Source organism: Conger conger, chromosome 16 (genome assembly GCF_963514075.1).
Source record: "Conger conger chromosome 16, fConCon1.1, whole genome shotgun sequence".
In the NCBI taxonomy this organism is placed as follows: domain Eukaryota; kingdom Metazoa; phylum Chordata; class Actinopteri; order Anguilliformes; family Congridae; genus Conger; species Conger conger.
This window is the reverse complement of record NC_083775.1, coordinates 23,332,503-23,352,615: the sequence shown is the minus strand read 5'-3', so window position 1 is coordinate 23,352,615 and position 20,113 is coordinate 23,332,503. Positions and strand designations below refer to the sequence as shown.

The window sequence follows — 20,113 nt, the reverse complement described above, 5'->3', positions numbered from 1 at the left end:
TTGGAAACTGTGAGATGAGTGGAAAATTGATGGGCGTACTGGAAATCGACAGATCCAAATGTGAGACCGCATGTTCGACCCCACACCGCAGATAACTTCTCCGTTATGTTTGCCTAGGGGAGCGACGCGATGTTGGCTATATCTGATCAAAACGCGCGCGCGCCCACACACACACACACACACACACACACACACACACACACACACACACACACAGGCTAGCTGAGAAGATATATAGCATAGCCTAGATAGCTAGCCTTTTATTTTGTAAGAGAAAACTGGCCGCGAACTTGCCTAACTTTTGAGACCACTGCCAGCGCATGACGTTGTACGGTATTTTTGTTGCAGTTCTATGATAAGGAAAATCTGATGGAGAATTCCAGTTTACATTTCACATTTATTTTATTGTGTGTAGATTCTTCGCACTGGCGCCTTCACTCCATATCTCATCTTTTAATCTTTGTGAAACAACACAAACACAGATCGCCAGCAGCAACTATATACTCCCTGGTGAGAATTGTCCCCAGAGAAAATTGACACGTTAACAAAACATTCGTTAGCGGCATAATTATGAGTCATTACATATTCCCAGCACTCACGTTGGCAACATATTTTGAATAGTTTAACCATGGGGGGTGACTACACGGTGTAAATGTTCCGTGTTAGAATCCAGCAGAGTTTACATGCGAATGAAAATGAGTAGTAAAGCCTTCCAGGGCTGTAGTGTAGCCTATTTAATCTATCCAATGAGCTTTGTTACTTCATTGTGAATCGCAAAAAAGATGGTGTACCCACGCCTAGACCAAAGTATGCAAACCAGGCACATTGCACTGCGCTGAAATTAATGTCGAATGTGCACAAATATTAGACACTGGCCGCATCCCAATTGCTACACCCCTGTCACCACTCCCCTGCTCCAAACAAAATCCCATTTCCCCACACTGGATTTGGTGATGATAAGATGTAATAACCACATCTCTGCGCGCTGTCCACCTCCGGTACAAGAAGTATCAAATTCCAAACCACACCCAATTTCAGTTCAGGGCTGTCGCCGAATTGAGAGGAGGAGCCCGCCGTTACACTTATCCCATTATTACTACTACTACTGCTACGACCGAGTCACGTTCGCACATCATTCGTTCGCCACATCTGGCCCCCAAATTAAAATTTTAAAGCCTTCTGAAGAACTCTGCGCGTTCTTTGCAACTGTGAGTATCAACTTTTGTATCATCTAAAACTATTTTCTTTTTTGTGAATAAAATCGCAGGTAACCTATTATAAAAACGTCTTGGCTATATTTTGGGTGCAGCGAGTTAACTTAACTATGGAAAAACAATGGTATGGCACGGTGTGAACTTGCTAATGGTTGTTTACTGCAAGCCCAAAACTTAATTTCATCTCAATGAAGTACCAACGCCTACAATCAAAGGGGCGTTGTCTAGCGCATGTGTGTCTTCCGCGCCTTCTGTTTTACTGAGCTTGCAAAATTTCCTACTATATCAGATTAGCAATAATTATTTGGCTATTTTGTAGCCTGTGCAACTTGATGTGTTACATATTGGTAATCCAGAAGTATGATGTAATTGGAGCCATTTTATTCTGTACACAAACATCTGCTACTACTTGTATAATGTATCGTATTTATAATGTAGGCCTATAATAACATTCAAGATGATGTTGACCTGCCCAGCAGTTATTTTGAAACCTTTTGTTTTACTGTGCGAGGGAAAGTCTGGAAATCTAAACTTCCCTCTTTACGTTTCGATTTCATCCCTTTCCGACTCATTTACAGCGCCCCCTGCTGTCTAATGCTGGTACTGTGCTACTCGTTGTTCCTGGCGTTTCAAGTTTACCTATACGCGCCTATTGAACGAACGCAGTGTGTACCGTCTCGTACAAAAGTTGTGCCCCTGGAATTGGGCAGTTGTTTCAAGAACTGGTTTTGTACATTTATGCTTGGACAATGTAACAACATGAATTATTGCAATGATGTTCTGGTGTAGGCTAGTGATCATAATCACGAATGGATGTTTTATGAGTGCAACAATAGAATCTGACGGATTGGAGTGACATAGGCTATACTTCTAAGCATCTAGGCTAAATGACGGAGAGAACATCATGTTAATTTTAACAAAGTTTATAGAATTTAGCCTTCCATTTATTAAATCCCTGTCGAATGCATGGGCAAATCCCAAATTATCCAGGAATTTTCCCCAGTAGGCTGCGCTTTTCCTTCGCCACATTCCACCGTGTTGCTGAAGTTTGGGGGTGGGGAAGTTTTGTGCTTTCATGACTCGTAGCAGACTTCGACGTAGTGGATTTCCGGAGGGCCGTCACGTCTGGAATTACAACACAAACACAAACGAGGGGGTGTGATGAATTTGATTTCCTGTAGCCTATTTTTACTCAGCTTTAAAGCTCATAAATGCGACTGAAGGGAAAAAGAGCAACACATTTTATTTGTTTTTTATTCAATGTTAGGCTACTAAACGCGTGGTTAACGGGCTCGGAACAAAAGAGCAAATTGATTAATATATAATCATATCCCAGTGAACATATTTGTGGTGAAAAGTCACCGTCTACGCATTCAGGTGAAAACCCGGCTTTAGCTTATGAAAAGACAGACCACTTCGAGGGAAAGCTGAGCTATATTGGGGTTAACCTAGTATGTCAAAACATCTCTCAACATTTCACTCCTCTCGATGTCTTGAGGAGACTCTCGCTCACTTGCAGCACACTGCAGTTTTATCTTCAAGAGCAGCCATTGTATATGAACTAGTCCCAAATGCATCTCTGTATTGACGCATGGTTTAGCATATGCACCGATCCAGACTACTTCTTAAATAAAATGGTCCATTCGGGTCACATTTAGGGCTAGGCCTGCAACCTGTTGGCTACTTTCGCATTGTCGCCTATGGATAGGACTATTAATTGCGGACGCACACCCTTCATGTTCCAAACAGTGTAGCAGGATGGGTTTTGGGAAAAACTGGCCCTCGTCTAATTGCTGGATAAACAGGTCCTTTAAATGCGTCTTTACAATTCTGAGTTGTCTGTATAGCCTATAGGCTACAAAATGAAAAAAAATGAGTCACGGTTCCAGAACATAATTTTTCAATGTGTTCATTTCCTGATATGCACAAACCTGAATGCGCAAAATGTCCAACAAAAAACAAATAAGGGGTTGTCCCACAGTCCATTTGATTAAGAAAGCAGATTTATCAGGTCTTGGCTCGTGGTTCTCCGTTCTGCCGGTTAGTAGAATATATGCAGTTTTCAGAGATGAGGACCACCACGGTAACATTTGCTTCTGGTGTGTTTGAGTAGGATCAGTCCTGTCAAAATGTGGATATAGTAGAGTCACTTTCTCTGGCGGGGTAACAGCTCAATTGATTCATCTTTGTGGTTGTAAAACCCCATCGGAAAAACCAGTGTTACGATAGCGGTATTGTTGCAGCCCATTATAAATATACAAATATTTGCATCTGCATTGTTTTCTGGTGTTTGGGATGAGCCTGTTCTTTCTTTGTACATGCAGCCTAATTGCATTTTGTTTGATCCGCAACGATTGTGAAGAAGAATAATCACCAATTATAACTTTCCAGTAGAAAGAATACAGAGAACGAGCACATTTCCTCGTCTCCTCCAGCAACCACAGCCAATCGCGGTTTATTTTGTCTTTAAAGGAGGGATGCAAATGAATCGCATCTGTCTTTAATAAAAGGAGCCCAAAGGTCATGAGAGTGTCTGTATATGTGTTTGAGTGTGGGCGGGGGGCTGGGTCAGTTTGAGTGTGTCGGTGCGTCTGAGAGTTTGACTGAGTCGGGTGCATTTAAAATCGGGAGGTAAAATATTTTTGGCGGGTTAGCACAGTCCTGGGAGTTAGACAATGTATTGCAGATGTCTCACGGCTGGTTTCCTGGAGTAAAAACGCTTGAAGGTGAAATTCCTCGAGCGAGGCTCGGTCTGCAGTTGGCTGGGCTCTCGGCCACGAGGAGCACAAAGACCAGGGGCTTCTCCTCGTAACATGCTGCTGAGATCAAAAGGCAGTCTCTCTCTCTCTCTCTCTCTCTCTCTCTCTCTCTCTCTCTCTCTCTCTCTCTCTCTCTCTCTCTCTCTCTCTCTCTCTCTCTCTCTCTCTCTCTCTCTCTCTCTCTCTCACACGGCCAGGCACATATGGCTTTGACATTAGGAGCACTATAAACAGAGGCAGTTGGTGCTTGCAGGCAGTACGGTCTGCAAATCTGGTATTTGTGTGAGGAGGCAAAACAAAGCAAGCTCCGCGATAAGCCTGTGACAAGTGTGCAGAAGCGAGGAGAAGCATCTGCCTTGTGCAGAGCGTCCTTTTCCTTGTACTTTCTGCAGAGTTCAGCTTCCTGAAAAAGGCCAGCTTCCTATTTCTCCTCTTCTTCCTATACTCCAGGGTAGCGTTATCCACTCAAAGGAGTTCAGTGTGATTGCTAGTTGGTTGGAATGGCTACTCTTATTTTTCAGAGGGCTTAAGTATTTATTTTGAATCAGAATGTAGCATGTGTAACTTGTGAAAGCATCACGTGAAAGCATCACCACGTCGCTCTGGATAAGAGCGTCTGCCAAATGCCAATAATGTAATGTAATGTAATGTGTTTATTAGCAGTATATTTTAAAATTATTGTGCTAATAAAAAACTGCAGAAAAAGATTTAAACATAAGCATAGAAATGAGAGTGTGGCCCCAAAGAAGGCCCCCTAAACCTGTAGAAATGAGAGTGTGGCCCCTAAAAAGCCCCCTCTATACCTGTAGAAATGAGTGTGGCCCCTAAGAAGGCCCCCTAAACCTGTAGAAATGAGAGTGTGGCCCCTAAAAAGCCCCCTCTATACCTGTAGAAATGAGAGTGTGGCCCCTAAAAAGCACCCCTAAACCTGTAGAAATGAGAGTGTGGCCCCTAAGAAGGCCCCCTAAACCTGTAGAAATGAGAGTGTGGCCCCTAAGAAGGCCCCCTAAACCTGTAGAAATGAGAGAAAACCGAGAGAAAGAAGGGAAGGGAGGGATGGAGAGAGAGGAAGATCACTCACTGCGGGGCTCTGTGAGTCGTGTGAGTCGTGTCACCTGTGGCATTCTCCACCTGCAGCAGCTGAGCAGACACACTTTGGGACAGACCCTCCGATGTTTAACATTTCAACAGCTGCTTGTGCCGGACAGTGAGAAGATGAAAGGCTGTAGACACTTAGCAGGAGAGAAAAAGGCCCTTTCAACACAGTGGGGCGGAGGCCCAGGGGGGCGAGGGGTGGGGGGTAGAAGGGGATTTTCGCCTTCACGAGAGTACCAACTCACCACAACAACCTCTGCACTGTTAGCTAGAAATGACCGTTTAACTGCAGAATGTAACTTGCATGCTGAGGAACTATTGTGGTCATCTTGCTATGAAAATAAAAACAAAAATACTGGAACGGAGCAGAGCAACACTAATTCTGTCCTATTAGAAGCATAGCCGTGCTAAGACGTATTGTTGTGTAGCGTTGACTCTTCCTGGAGCTTGAAGGCTTGGAAAGGCTCGGGAGCCTCAGAGCCCTTCTGAGAGAGCAGCTCTGGCTTTCTGGTAATTGCCTGTCTCAGGTGTCTTTTGTTTGCTTCATGCGCAGTCTGCGAAACAAAGTGTGGAGCTGTTTTCTTTTTTAGCATTGTCCTGCGGAAAGCTCAATCACGGTCCAATCAAATCCTTCCTTTGGGTGTGGCTTATCTTTCGGTGTGGCACGTACCCAAAACAGCGCTTTGTTTGGTCCATTGTTTTAAAACATGGGCCTGGACATCTGCCAGGGAAGAGCTGGGCTTTTGTGTTTTCTCCAAAAATAAGCCCTGAATCTGCCTTGTTGAACATAAACACAAAAGTCAGGCTGAACTAATGTGGCAGATTTCAGGGGGAGGGAGGGGGGGCATTTCAGCCAACCGATAAAAAAAAGAAAAAGTCCCCCACATTCCTCTGCAGGAGTCAGCCAGCCAGAGCTTTTCTTTCTTTCTGCCGGAATAATCGCGGCTCCAATTTGTCCCTCGTTTATCTGCCAGCTCGTCCGCGAGGAGGCTCGTCGTTTGGGTGAAAGGGAGAATAATGCTTGTGCAGTTATAATAGCAGTGTGTAAATGTGAAGTTCTGACCCTGGGTCACCGGCCCACGTTCCCTCCTGCCAGTGAACAGGGCTCTTTGTTTTGTGTTTCGACTCTGAGGCAGATTCTGTGCTTCGTAAACACAGGAAGTCGTTTTATTTTTTATTTTTTATCTCCCCATTAATACAAGTGGTCGAGGGACAAGTTGAAATCGCCACCTCTGTGGCCATTTGTTTTTAGAGCAAGAATTTAATTGGTGTAGGGCACATATAAATAATTTCTCATATTTATAGCCTAAAATATTGTTCATTCTGAAATTGCAGAGGATTTATGAAGGTGTTAGACTTAGTGTTACTAAAGTAGAATTGATTCATGTTTACTGGCTGTAGCTTACTACAACCAATGTCCTTGTGGACCTTTGGCTGGATATGACAGCATCATCAATCGATTGATCAATTACATTTCATTTTTATAATGCATTTTTAAAATTTATCACAGTAGACTTCACAGTATATACTGTATACACCTGCCTATACCCCCACAAAGGAAGCCAAAGGTCACAATAGCAAAGAGCACATGACATCAGCTATTTCTACCATAATAAACCAAAAAAGCTGCTAAATATGGCTAAATATATATATTTCCTTATTCTGCTTTCTAGAAACTAAAGAAACAAAAAACAATATTAATGCTCATTCATATTGAAGTTGATTTATTACCTACGTCTTCCATCAACTCTTCATCGCTCAGTTAAATGCATCAAAACTTACCTGGCAAACTTGCTGATGGCATTTTCATTCATTCATTCATCCATTATCTTAACCCGCTTATCCTGTACAGGGTCGCAGGGGGACTGGAGCCTATCCCAGCATACATTGGGCGAAAGGCAGGAATACACCCTGGACAGGTCGCCAGTCTATCGCAGGGCACACACACCATTCACTCACACACTCATACCTACGGGCAATTTAGACTCTCCAATCAGCCTAACCTGCATGTCTTTGGACTGTGGGAGGAAACCGGAGTACCTGGAGGAAACCCACGCAAACATGGGGAGAACATGCAAACTCCACACAGAGAGGCCCTGGTCGACGGGGATTTGAACCCAGGACCTCCTTGCTGTGAGGCGGCAGTGCTACCCACTGCACCATCCGTGCCGCCGCTGATGGCATTTTCCAGCATCTAAATAGAGAATAGACACACAAGAGCATATTCAGGGAGAGCTTGCGGCTACTATTCTTACTCTTACTTACTTGTTACCAGGGAGGCAATCAACCATGTTTGAGGTGGAAAGAAATGTAAAGTGGTGATCTAAGTTCACAGCCTGCAGTTATGGATTTATTGATGACTGAAGTTTTAATATGCAGTGAAGTATTTATCTTCAGCATGTAACCTTGTTTATACCTATACAGCAGCAGGCCACTCACAGGACAGTAAAGATTCATTAGTCCCAATACCGGTCAGCTTTAAACCAATCCTGAGACAGCAAGGCTTCAAGAATCTTAATATGCACAGCTAAGCTGTAAACCAATCAGGGATAACTCGGTGACAGACAACAGCCCCACCCACTGTGGACTTCATGAAATATCACTCAACCATCATTGCACCACAGTAAATCAGTGCAACTTCTCACTGAAGAAAGTACCAAACAAGAAAGCTCTCGAGAAAGCACCAAACAAAATACAACTCTGCCGGGACATATGGCAAAAAGCTAAGTGCAGCGCCTTGCCAGGCGATGGTGGCAACACAGTGTCCCTCCCATCTGCTCTGCACACTGAAACAGAACGTGGATTGTGCTGCGCGCGGGACATTTTATAAGGCACAGGGCCTGGTTGTCCTCCAGAAAGCCAATAAAAGCACTGCAGCTGCTGTTTAGATGCACAGACATAAGCGATCCGTCTTCCCCTTCCTGCGGGGCTTGTAAATTGGAAGTGTGCAGGTCTGATCCCTGTGTTTGCTCCTGTGCCATTGTGCGAGGTGCTTAATGCGAGCGGGTTTTGTAAATGTTCCAGAGTATGAATCAATAACACGTCAGGTGTTAGCTCTAAGTTACCTTCGATAAATCAAAAAATAAACAACAAAGCAACACAGGCGGAATACCTTATCTCAGGGGTAGAGAAGCACAATTGGGTTACCTGCTCCAGACCCATTAGGTTTATTGATGTTAACTTTGTGACCGTTCACTGTAGAGCAGGAACGTAGATCATTCCTATTACATTTAACTGTAATGATGTGCGTTCACTGTGCACATGAAATACATCTGCTTTAGATTAACATCAAGCTATTTCTCAGGTTAATGGGCAAACATCAAGAAAGGCTAATGTCTGCTTTAACACAACAGGAAACATTTATAAGAGAAACTTGGAGGGGATGATGTAGCCTACTTTTCTCCTCATTTCCCCACTCTTTGGACTGAATTTAAATTCTGTGAAGATGTATCTTTGTGAAAAAAAGTACAACACCAACCCTCCAGGATCTAAGGCATTCGTATGTGTACTGAATGCATAAAATGTAGTCTTGCAGTCCCCATGGTGGTAACGTTCATATTAACTTAGTGACCCACACTGATGCCTCCTCCCGCCTTATAATTGGGCGCTGACACTGCTGTTAAGAGGAAGCTGTTGTTACGCACTGTCTGCCCGGCTGTGTGTCACACTGCAACCGCAGCATTACCCATCAGTCCCCCAAGCTTGACTGCCAAGCAGGATGGCTGCAGTGACTGCCTACTGCAGGTTCAAGTTGAAAGGTGATGAATGTCCTGGAGCCAGGATCTGGTCCTAGCACTGTGAAGCCAGTAAGAGCCATAAACCAGAGAGTAAGGACAGTGCTTCAGTGGCAATTTAATCGAACCGACCCTGTTGTGTGTTTACACTAGTTTCCAAAGTAGGATTCGCTAGAGCTTTCCAACTCGTGAACCTCGGTATACATTCACTGCAAAAATTATATTGAGACTTAAAATCTCATTTCTTTTACTATTTTGCTAAATAAGACAAAAATATTGCCAATGACAGTTTCAACATTTGCCAATGGAAGAAAAAAACTAATCTCAAAGGAATAAGAAAATGTCACCTGTCAAGCAAACATTAACTGTAAACAAGCTAATATTTTCTCATGAGAGAAGATCTTAACTCTTATTACAAGACTAAAAAGCAATTGCAGCGTTTCTGCGCAAATTTACCCATCAGTCTCAAAGGCCCGACTGAGCATGAGATGATGTCCATATGTCTTCTTCATGGCTTACAGGCTAACAACTGATGCACACATCTGAAGGAAAACACAAACACAAGTATACGACACAAGGAAATTACTGTAATGTGAATATACAGTAACTTCCAGTTCAATGTTTGTAAAGTAATTGGGCATGGAAATATGGAAATCTGGAGGTGTGTTTTCCTGCAGACTGTGGGTTTTGTTTTTATGACGAAGGGGGGAAAAACTGAAACCCAAGTCAGCGTTCCCCCCCAAAATGTGCAGAGAAAACCACAATCCAGAGAATACAATCCTCTGCAAAGAGTTGACAGCAATTAATTTTGTAATAAAGTTTTATAGAGGCCCCAGCCTTCTGGGAGGCTCAACTGTCATTACTGAGCTGCAGGATTTCACATAGCCGGGTCCCAACCGCACTGGCTAATCCAGGCATTTTCAAAATGTTGTCATACTCCACCATACATTCATTTGAACAGGTCCTCCGACCCCCACTTCCATCAAGGACTGATCTTATAGCAGAAACAACCCCCTCCCCACCCTTTAGACCAGGTGCAACACAGATGTTATACAGCTAAAAGTGAAGAAAAGGAGTTAATGTAACATACAGTGTTCAGTGTTATGCATTCTTTTAACTATTTCATTAACCTAAAGGCATGGCAGTACTGAATGTATGAGTGTATCAGTAGGTTTAAGATTTTCATGTAACATGACCATGGTCTCATAGGAATTTGAAATTAACATTTTTTTCTAGGGCAGGGCCTATAGATTTGACAAGTAATCCCAGGGAAAGAATTTAGCATGGCAATTTAAAAAGGTAGACTTATAAACACTTGATATGCCCAGCCAAAACCCCTCACAGAACCACAATAGAGGAGCATTTAAATGGAAATTCAGTTTCACTAGGTGTCTGAGATTGTGACAGGAATGACATGCATTAGACATTTTGATGTACCTCACAGTCAACAATGGAACCCTTTGTGCAGAGTCTCTTTGTGTAATGCTTTGAATTCTTGTGAGTTGGTAGCCCATACAGAAGTATGTGTGTATGTTATATGGTAAGGGGGGATTTGCGTACAGATGTTGCATTGGCTGACACAGAGCAGTACAGATGTTGAGTGTGGTTTGAATGTAGCCCTGTGGGAACTACAATAGACAGCTTGTCTTGGGAAAAAGCCTTCAGGATATGATAGATCACTGGGCTTAAATGCTGCTAACATATTTTCATGGGAGTTGGTGCAGTTATTTATATGCATGCTGTGTGTGCATGTGTGTGTGACTGTGTGAGAGAAAGAGAGAGGGAGGGGAGTCGATTGAGTCCACTCCTTAATTCTAGTCTGCCTTCACACAGACCTCTATGTGAGCACGCCCACTTTCCACAAACCTCAAAAATCTAGTCATAATGTTTTCAAATGCCTAAAATACCCTGCGCATATTAGGAAATATTGTTTAAAATAGTTATCACTTTAAAGATGCACACTGTAGTGCATGTGTCTTACGGTTTCCAAAATTGCACATACAGTATAGGAAAGTCTATTTTGCCAAATGGCATAATATGCATGCAGGCTTGGTGATAGCTCAAACATGCTAACTCTGAGAAACATCAACAGATCATCCGTGGTCTAGTTAGCAATTCCTCAGAGAAATTATCATTATTGTCAGTTTCCCCCATAGCTTAAAAGTGGAAAGCACTGTATATATAGGAAATGTCAGTATGTTTATACAGACTCTGCGGAACAAGATGAGCCCACCTACAAGGGTCTCTGACCAGGACTGGGCAAGCAGTCCCTCAGTATAGTCAAGTCACATGTTTCACACCTCTAAAGACCCATATCATATGGAAACCTGCCTAACATAACTTAGAAAAACAATACAGAGGACTCATTTTTGGTGGTATTATCATAAATTAGAATAGATTTAGAGTAAATTTGAACCAGGATTTGTCCAGCCATGTAGCTGTGGCTCAATCTTGTTTCTGTATTGTGTTGCTAACCAGGCACAGCCACAAGCATCTGCATCTACTCTCGAAACATTTCCTTAGGTGGGCAAAACGCTTCCTGAGCAAAAAACTTTGTGCAAGTAAAATCTTGAGTAATTGTGACTGGTAGAAAACAAACTTCCAAGGGCTGCCTTTCAGAAGAGATTTTGTAGTCAAAAAGAGCTGTAACATTTTCATTTTGGATATGCCATTTTTGGGCATGTGTTAAAAAGGGGGCGCGTGAGAATGGGGTTAACTTCTGGTGCACAGTAACACAGCTTCCCCTCCTCTAAATCAGCGGATGTGTGTTGCGTGTTTTGGCACAAAATGGCTGCTGGGTATTGGCCTCTGGGGGTCAGCTCACCCTCCCCACTTTCTGATAAAGCACTTTAAGATTGTGAAATGTGAAAAATCCTATATAAATTCATTGCTTTGTTATTTCTTATGGCTTGACGTTAAACTACTTAAATTGCTGCTAACATATTTTGGCTGCTGTTTGATACGCTGACATGGATTTTAAAAAGGCAGTTTTTGGGTGTCAGCACATGCATATCTGGTCATCTATGTATGCAGACTTGAGAAACCATGCCTTCCCTGGTCTGACCCAAAATGGCCTCATTAGCTTGGTTTGCGCTAGAATGTCCTCCTAAACACCACCATGATTCAGAACTTCAGAATATTTTGCATGTCCCCCAACAATGCCCACCACTGAGTTAAACACTGCCACTAGATTATAGCATGTAAATGTATGAGCTACTGGTAGAGGGCCAGTTACTGGTGCCCTTTTACCAAACATCACTGATAATTACCCTCCCCTACACATCCTCCTACACCATTCCTCTCACTCGGTGTCTCGTTCTTTCCCTCTCTGTCCCTCCCTCTCTATCGTTCCCAGTCCCTTTGTGCCTCTGTCCATCTCTCTCCACCTCGCTCTCCCCCTCTCTTAGCGGAGGAAGAAGGAGGGAGCGCTGAATTGAAACCATATGTGCGGCGGGCCTGCTGCTCTGTAACTGGCCCGTGCCTGGCCCCTCCCCCTTTCACACGTTCACATCCATCGGCAGCACCGCGGCCGCGTATCCTCCCAGAGCGGAGCCCGACTTCCTGCCGGGGGTTTGCCCCGCCCAGAGCTCCGCTCCTGCTGGCCCCCGAACGACCGGCCGTTTACCGCCATTTAACTGGCCGTGCGGGGGATGTGGGAGAGCTCACATATGTCATTTTCTGTGGGGGTGTGCGGTGTTGTTTCTTAAACTGCTCTGGCCCAGGGAAGGAGAGCCGGCTTTGTTCCGTACGCAAGAGACGGGTACAGTGAGTTCTCAATTACTGAACCACAAAAATTGGTTAAAATCAGTTAGCTACTGTTAGTATATACACTCACCGAGCACTTTATTAGTAACATTTTTACTTTATTACACCTACATTTTCATGCGATTATCTAATCAGCCAAATGCCTTGTTAATGAGAGACGTCAGAGGAGACTGGTCAAAGCTGACAGGAAAGTGACTGTAATGCAAATAACCGCACATTACAACAGTGGTATGCAGAAGAGCATCTCTGAACACACAACATGTCAAACCTCTAAATGGATAGGCTACAGCAGTAGAAGTAAAAAAAAAAGAAGTCTAATAAATACCTAATAAAGTGCTCACTGAGTGTATATAACTTTCCACACTGGGCTTCCTGAAGGTCCCTGACATCACCTGATTATCCAACCGCTTTAATAAATGGCTACTGTACCATTTCATTTGAGATTCAGCTATAAAAAAGGCCAAAAAGATCGATAGAAAAAGCTAAACAGAAACACAGTCGCATTTCACATTTTACTCAGGGAGATCAGGGACTTCCAAAACTGCTCCCCAAGGGTGAAGATAAGCTAGCCAACACGCTGAACAAGCAGAATTCTTGGCCCAGCTTTGCAGGCAGTTGGTGTTAACGTGAAAGAAAGCCACGGCCTTTACTGGACCAATTTATTTTCCTTTCCCAGTCCTGAGAACGGTAGCATTTTATAAAGAGAAACCGGAGAGCTGGCTGGACTGCAGCCGGCCGGGGGCCTCGGGGTACCAGGCCCCAGACCGAGTGTTCTGTGTGGACACTCAAACTCCTACGCCTGTTACAACAGACCCATCGTCTGGCTCCCGCCCTGGGAAACATCTGACCGAGAGATACGTTTCACATCACCAGGGCAGCAACACACACTCCCAAGAGCCAGTCATTCCCAAAAAGAGTGCTTTGTGTGAAGGGCAAGTAAGATATCTACGCAACCTTACTTTATAAGAACATCAAGTGTTTTATAAAAGTTGCAACAGTGGTGGGATCAATAAAGAATGCTAATATGGATTGATGGTGCAGTTTCCCTTTTTTCAGTTTTTCTATTTCTTTGTGTTTTAGTATATTCACTGACCCAAGCAGTTTTTGGCTTGGGGGCAGGAACAATTTCCAAAAATGAGAATGAATCAGAATGAAAACACAACCAATACAGGGAGTGCTGCGTGCTTTGGAATAACCATGACCTATAAAAGAAAAAAACCTTTAGCCTCAAAATTGTTCTCTCACAGTTCTTCTTCATGCAACAGTCACATAATAACATTTCAAAAAAACATTCTGATGCCAAACATGACCATAGCCTTCCAATTTCATTTTAGAAAACAGGCAAAAGAAAATAAGCAATTCTGAAACTATGAATGAAAAAAAGGAGCGATTTCAATGTATGGTCAAATTTATATGGAATAGTGAGGAAGAGAAGTCTTCTTGCTCTGCGTCCCACTTCGGCTTTGTTGGTACTTGCACACACAACCACCCATGAGAGAGCTGTGGGGGCTGAACCACAGTAGACCTTATGCTAACATCTGCTATTTGCTTTTCATATTGCTAAACCTCCAAAGTAAACAAAGACATTCTGCATCTTTCTCCTGCTTTCATCATTAAGTGCTCTAGGGCCTGTGGGTGAGAATATTTTACTTTGGCTTCAGAATCGTCCAAGTCACACACACACACATACGGTATATATACACACTCGCATGCACGTACACACACACACACACACACACACACACACACACACACACACACACACACACACACACACACACACACACACACACACACACACACACACACACACACACACACACACACACACACACACACATACCCCCAAGCCCCACACTCAGTTATGGCAGTTCTCATATAAAATGCATTTGATTTTATAAGCATTTGTAAATCACAGCAGTAAATCACACTTGCATACAGTTTCAAAGAGAGATGTTTGCAAACAAGCAACGAGCTGCCCTTTGTGTTTTGGCCTGGTGAGGGTGGCGCAGACACTGTTTAAAGGGGAATTCCACTGCAAAACAACATTTATCTCACTTAACAGATAAAGGCGTAGCTGATTCTGCTGATTCTGTTTGGCTGGCCAAAGCAAACTCTCTGCAGAGATATCAGCAGCAAAAGCACTATTTTTTTAAGGTATACGTCATAATGACGCAAAGCACTACCGTTCGTCATTTTTGATGAATTACAGTGAGCGGGTAACAGCTTCTCACTGCTCCTTTGAGTGTAGCTACTTGGGGAAATAAATGAACAAGAACACTGTCCGATGTAGTCACGCGCGGTGCAAACCAGTTTGGCAGTGGCTGGCGCAGTACAGCTCTGCATTCACTACAGGTGGCTGGGGAATGACCCTGTCAGGGCCTGGACTTCCAGGGCCCGCAAAACACTGACACTCGCAATCCCAACACGTGAGTTTACTGATTTAAATACATTCGATGATAGGACAGCGGGAGAACTCTGCCAGACAGATGGGAGTGGATTTAAGTTGTGTTGAGAAGCGAGGTCGGAGAGATAATGGGATAGATGGGGAATCCTGTTATCGTGTGAGAATGTGCGTGTGCTTCTGAGATTTTCCCAGGCCATTCGGATGAATGACTCCATGTTTCCCTGTTTCCTTAGTGATGGTGTCCAATATAAACACAGTTCTGAACACATGCATGCTGACAGGGTACACAGTGAGAATGACACTTATTTTAAGATAATCTTTTTATTTTGTTTTATTTAGATCATTTATAATTACCTACCTACCAAGGAATTTTATCTTGGGGTTAAAGTAAAGGGTTAGGGACACAAGATTGGTGTCACAGTGGTTTGACTGCAATCAAAGCATTCAAGAATGTGGGCAGTTTATTTGACCATTTTATTCATTCTCTTCTCTTTTTTTTTGGGGGGGGGGGGGGGTTAATAGGGGTGTGTATGCACACAGAATGAACTGATGATTGTTTTATGCCAACATTGCACGTTTGCCTCATATTATGGTGAGCCAGACAATTTAACACTGCTCTACACTGTGTGCTTTTTCTTTGTAGATTCAAGACTCCGGCAGGCTTCCTTATAACTGTCCACCATGTTGGTGATCCTGGCCTTCATCATCCTTTTCCACATAATATCTGCCACGCTACTCTTCATATCGACGATAAACAATGTGAGTACACAAACACTTCCCTCAACCTCCGAGTATCAAAGAGGCCTTCATCACAATAGCATTGTGGACAGTTGTTATGACATTAAATTTCGAGTTAAAAGGACAATATCAACGCAGACCATGTTTTTCTTTTCTGAACTGCGTGGACAACAGTTGAGAACACTGGGCTGAATTCAGACCTGCACTTTAGTGCATTTTCTGTGCAATGTGAGATACATGTGTGGAATGTGACTATATTTTAGAGACCAACTTCAGATATATATAGACATTCTGTCTAGATTACAGTGCCCTACAAAATTATCAACACCCTCATATGAACAGTTCAAGTCAAAGCCACAGTGGTATTTAGCAGACTCCAGGCACTTACATTTGCTATTTGATGACAGTTTTCTTCTGCAATGCCTTTCTAATAACCATGGAGGTGGCCTCAGATTGTAGCTTTGAAGATTTGGTAACCCCAAGATGCAACTGTGATCCGTGAAGAATTGGTTTGGCTCTTGAACCAAAATATTATTACCTTTAGAGTAGAGATGGGTATTTTCAGTTTTGCATTCAGCTTTTTTTGTTATACTTTTTTTGTTATAACTTGTTATATGTCTTTTAATTTGTGTGTTCTCTAACCATCCCCATGTTGATGGATGACGAATGGGATTTGGCTTGGGTGTCACCTCATAGGCGTACCCCAGTGAAACAGGAAGTCATGAAGACCAAATAAGAGTTCCTAAAGCAGATTAAAGAAAAATATAAATGCCGATATACTTCTATTAGATTATTTGAGAAAACATTTATTTCTTGATGAGGAAATCTATTTTCTTTGAACAATTTTATGTTAATGGAGTTTTATCTGAGGCAATCTGCTGGCCAAATTAAAGTTCTCAATATCAAAACAACAATTAATACTAATGTATCCAAGCAAATCAAAGGAGTGTGTTCACTGACTGCAGGGAGAACATTTCCTAAAATGAGAGAAACCAAACTAACCCAGTAGACCCTGCCTCTCGGCATTGCGTGTGAGAATTGATCGCTGCTGATGAATACACATTTCCTTTTCCTTGATCAGAGTTGTGCAATCATTATTATCATCTTTTGTTGATTTTTTTCAGGCTTGGTGGATATCTGGAAATTTCTACACTGACCTGTGGTACACCTGCAATAGTACATGCTATGCAGTGGAGAACAGCGAAAGTGCCGCAGCAGGTAAAGCACACACCCTAAGCCTCATCATACCTGTGTTTCATATTTATTATTTAAAGTGTGTAGCTGGTGAGCTATTTCTGAACTCTGTTACACATCCATCAGAACCCTTTGCCCAGGAGGACCGCATTCTCCTCGAACCCCCACTTGGCGCTTTGTTAAATTGCACTCTTGACTTCATTACCTTTCCCCTGTTCAGTTGTTGAGTCACGAAGCTGCTTTACTGAGCGGCGGTTCCTCTGCTGGGGTCAAGTGGTCCATGGTGAGGGTCCATAATTACTGAGAGCCGGCGTGGGCAACCCTGTTCCTGGAGGGCTGCTTGCCTTTATTTACCCTTGGCCAATGAGCTAATTAGCTTTATACCCCAACTCTGCTGTACATTGGACTGCAGCAAAATGTTTCACATACGGACAGAAGCACAGTCTTCAGCTGACATTCATGAGCTTATCAGTAAAGGGGGTCAAAATGTCAGATCACTTAAATAACAGGGCTAATTCAATAATTAAGAGCAGAAGCTGGCAAGTGCTCCTGAAAGGGATGCAGCTCCTGGCCACCTCCTGCTTTAAGGTTTCCTACAATTGAACAAGATGTGTTTAAGGTTTCTGATTTGCTTCAGTTCCATCTTTAGACATAAATGATATTCCTTATTAGCACTATAAATGTACAGATTATGATACATCATTAAGGTGTGACTGAGTCTTCTTCTGCCTGCTCTAAAGACTATCCAACCCTGGTCTTAAAGAGATTGATATTGGTTGACCCTTATTAAAAAAAAAAATTCTGCCCCTGGCAGGCTACCTCCAGGCTGTTCAGGCAACCATGATCCTGGCCACCATTTTGTGCTGCGTGGGGTTCTTCGTGTTCATCCTGCAGCTTTTCCGCCTCAATCAGGGAGAGAGATTTGTCTTCACAGCCGTCATCCAGCTTCTGTCCTGTGAGTTTTCCCTCAATGCACCTGTCCCGTCCGAGGCCTGAGCAGCTTTTTAAAAAGGATTTAAAACCTACCATTTCCAGACTTACCTGCACTTAAAAAAAAACAATGAGTAAAAAGTGACAATCTGCTGAGCCGCAATTATGAGTTTGATGTCTTCTGGGAAAAAAAATGTTTGCTTTATTTCTAGTTTGTATAGACCTAGATACACTGTGGTGGCACTGGTGGTAAGTGATGGTTTTTGTGTGGAGGACACGTAGTTAACATAATTAAGACTATTAAAGTAGGTTAAAGTCCCGTGTGAGCCGTTACACCCTTGAGCAAGGCGATTAATCTCAATTACTTAAAACATCTTGCTACATAAATTGATATTTCAAAGCTGTGCAGCGCTCAGGATAAGGCTGTCAAGTAAAGAATGATGTATTGTTTACCTAGAGGACTAATTGCCATTTCTCCCCCCCCAGCGCTGTGTGTCATGATCGGAGCGTCGATCTACACTGCTGAGCACGACAGCTTCCAGAAACCGATGTTCAGAAACGGAAACTACGGATACTCCTTCGTCCTGGCCTGGATCTCCTTCCCTCTCACCCTGATCAGTGGGCTGATGTATTTAGTCCTGAGGAAACGCAGATAATCCAAAACGCATTCACCTCACCTGAAGGCCAGCAACTGCAGCCTGCACACGCCAAGGCCCAAGGAATATATTTTGTATATACTCATTTTTTTTATGTATAGTGAATAAAGCAAAAACAAAATAAACATTACTAGGAAAAAAAAACATTAAATAGAAATGTAGCTACTAGAAACTTTTGGTATTAAGCTAGGTGTGATATTTTATGTAGAATTTTAACTCTTTTTGTTTTAAATATCTCATTTAGCCAAATTTTGTGGTGAAAACGTGTTATGCTGTGATTTAAAGGCTCACGAGCTGAGCATAGGCGAAGTAAACTTGAAATTGAACACATGCAGACGTGTTACAGTAGGAGGTCTCACTGATAAAACAAGGATGGAAAATAATATTTATTGTTTAAACCACTGGACGGTTGTTGCATTTTGAAGTATTAGACCTGGGCATTCCAAGTAGTTAAATCTTCCTTTGGACACGTTCATGTTCAAATGCTACCTTCAGCTGTTCTCAGGAGGAACATCAGTGGTTAACTGTACAAATGTCATTCAATGCATATGGAGTTGGAGCTTGAAATGAATCTGTTGTGAATGTCTTTTTCTAGCGGGAAATAATTAAAAAACTGAAATGGGGAACGTTTAGCTCACAGAGCAAGCATAGGGCAAGTCAGTGGCTACCATGCTGTTTTTAAGTACTCTTCAAATGTCCAGTCAGACATTTCCCTGAGTTTATTTTTGATAGAACCACCCGGTGCCTTTTCATTGGCACCGCTTGTTCCACTCCCTTCATCAGTCAACAGGGGCTAGAAAGTCTCTGTATGAAGAACACGATGTATGAAGAACACGATAGTACAGTACACGATAGTACAGTACCCGATAGACAGTCCAAAATGGCCGTAAACCTGATCTTAAGAAACATCAAAGGAAATACAAGTACTGAATCAACAGTAAAAATGCAAAAACCCTTTTATTTTGAACGGAAAGCACTCCCATAGACACTGAGCACTAAGTCTCACTTGAATGTTAATCCCCCCCCCAATAAGAGCTTAAAGTGGGACTTTAAAATCTGTATTATGAGAGCCAGACAACTTCAGAAGTGTGTTCAAAGTACCTCTCCAATTGCATTTGGGTGCATATTTCATTTATTGCGTTCAAACACAACACAGCTGTATCATACACTCCGGTGCGCTTTTATTACTCAAATCAGAGTTAAACAGCCTTTGTCAGAGGTTCATATTTTTATCTTATGTGAGAACATTATATCAAGGTTACTGTGGAAGTATTTTGAACCTTTTAAAAAACTTTTCAAAGCTTTTGACAGCAAAACTGTTTTATGCCACGGCTGTGCTTCAATGAGAACGTGAAAATGTTTCGGGTTCACTTGGCTTTTGGAGTTATAATTTTTTTTGTTCAAGTTCATGTATTCTAGTTTTTGTAAGCCCTGTGAACGAAAAGTCTGAATTTCTGAGGCCAAAATAAAAGTTCAATTGTCTTTATTTGCAGACTTGTGGATTGTCTTGTACTCAATGTCTGGAGTAATACCAAGTTCTTAACCTATCACAACACAATATGCACATTAGTGACATGGGAAGGAGATTTCAAGAGTCCCATATTGGGTGGAACTACAAGGA

General features: G+C 42.7%; 1 protein-coding gene across 2 annotated transcripts; it reads left to right on the top strand.

Moving 5' to 3' along the window:
* Positions 1-1,100: 1,100 nt before the first annotated feature.
* On the top strand, positions 1,101-19,984 carry emp2 (epithelial membrane protein 2). Of its 2 annotated transcripts, none has more exons than XM_061225116.1 (5): positions 1,101-1,208; positions 15,618-15,733; positions 16,837-16,930; positions 17,721-17,861; positions 18,323-19,984. In XM_061225116.1, exons 2-5 carry the CDS (start codon positions 15,656-15,658, stop codon positions 18,490-18,492), a joined length of 483 nt encoding a protein of 160 aa, XP_061081100.1. In that variant the 5' UTR covers positions 1,101-1,208; positions 15,618-15,655; the 3' UTR covers positions 18,493-19,984. The 2 variants fall into 2 exon arrangements, with proteins under 2 accessions (XP_061081100.1, XP_061081101.1); XM_061225117.1 differs by lacking the exon at positions 1,101-1,208 and adding an exon at positions 14,905-14,996.
* Positions 19,985-20,113: the final 129 nt, after the last annotated feature.

Coding starts and splice junctions, on each gene's coding strand:
- emp2 (XM_061225116.1), top strand. CDS start 15,656: ATGTTGGTGATCCTGGCCTTCATCATCCTTTTCCACATAATATCTGCC. Junction 16,931..17,720: donor CAGCGAAAGTGCCGCAGCAG/GTAAAGCACACA, acceptor TGCCCCTGGCAG/GCTACCTCCAGGCTGTTCAG. Junction 17,862..18,322: donor CGTCATCCAGCTTCTGTCCT/GTGAGTTTTCCC, acceptor CTCCCCCCCCAG/CGCTGTGTGTCATGATCGGA.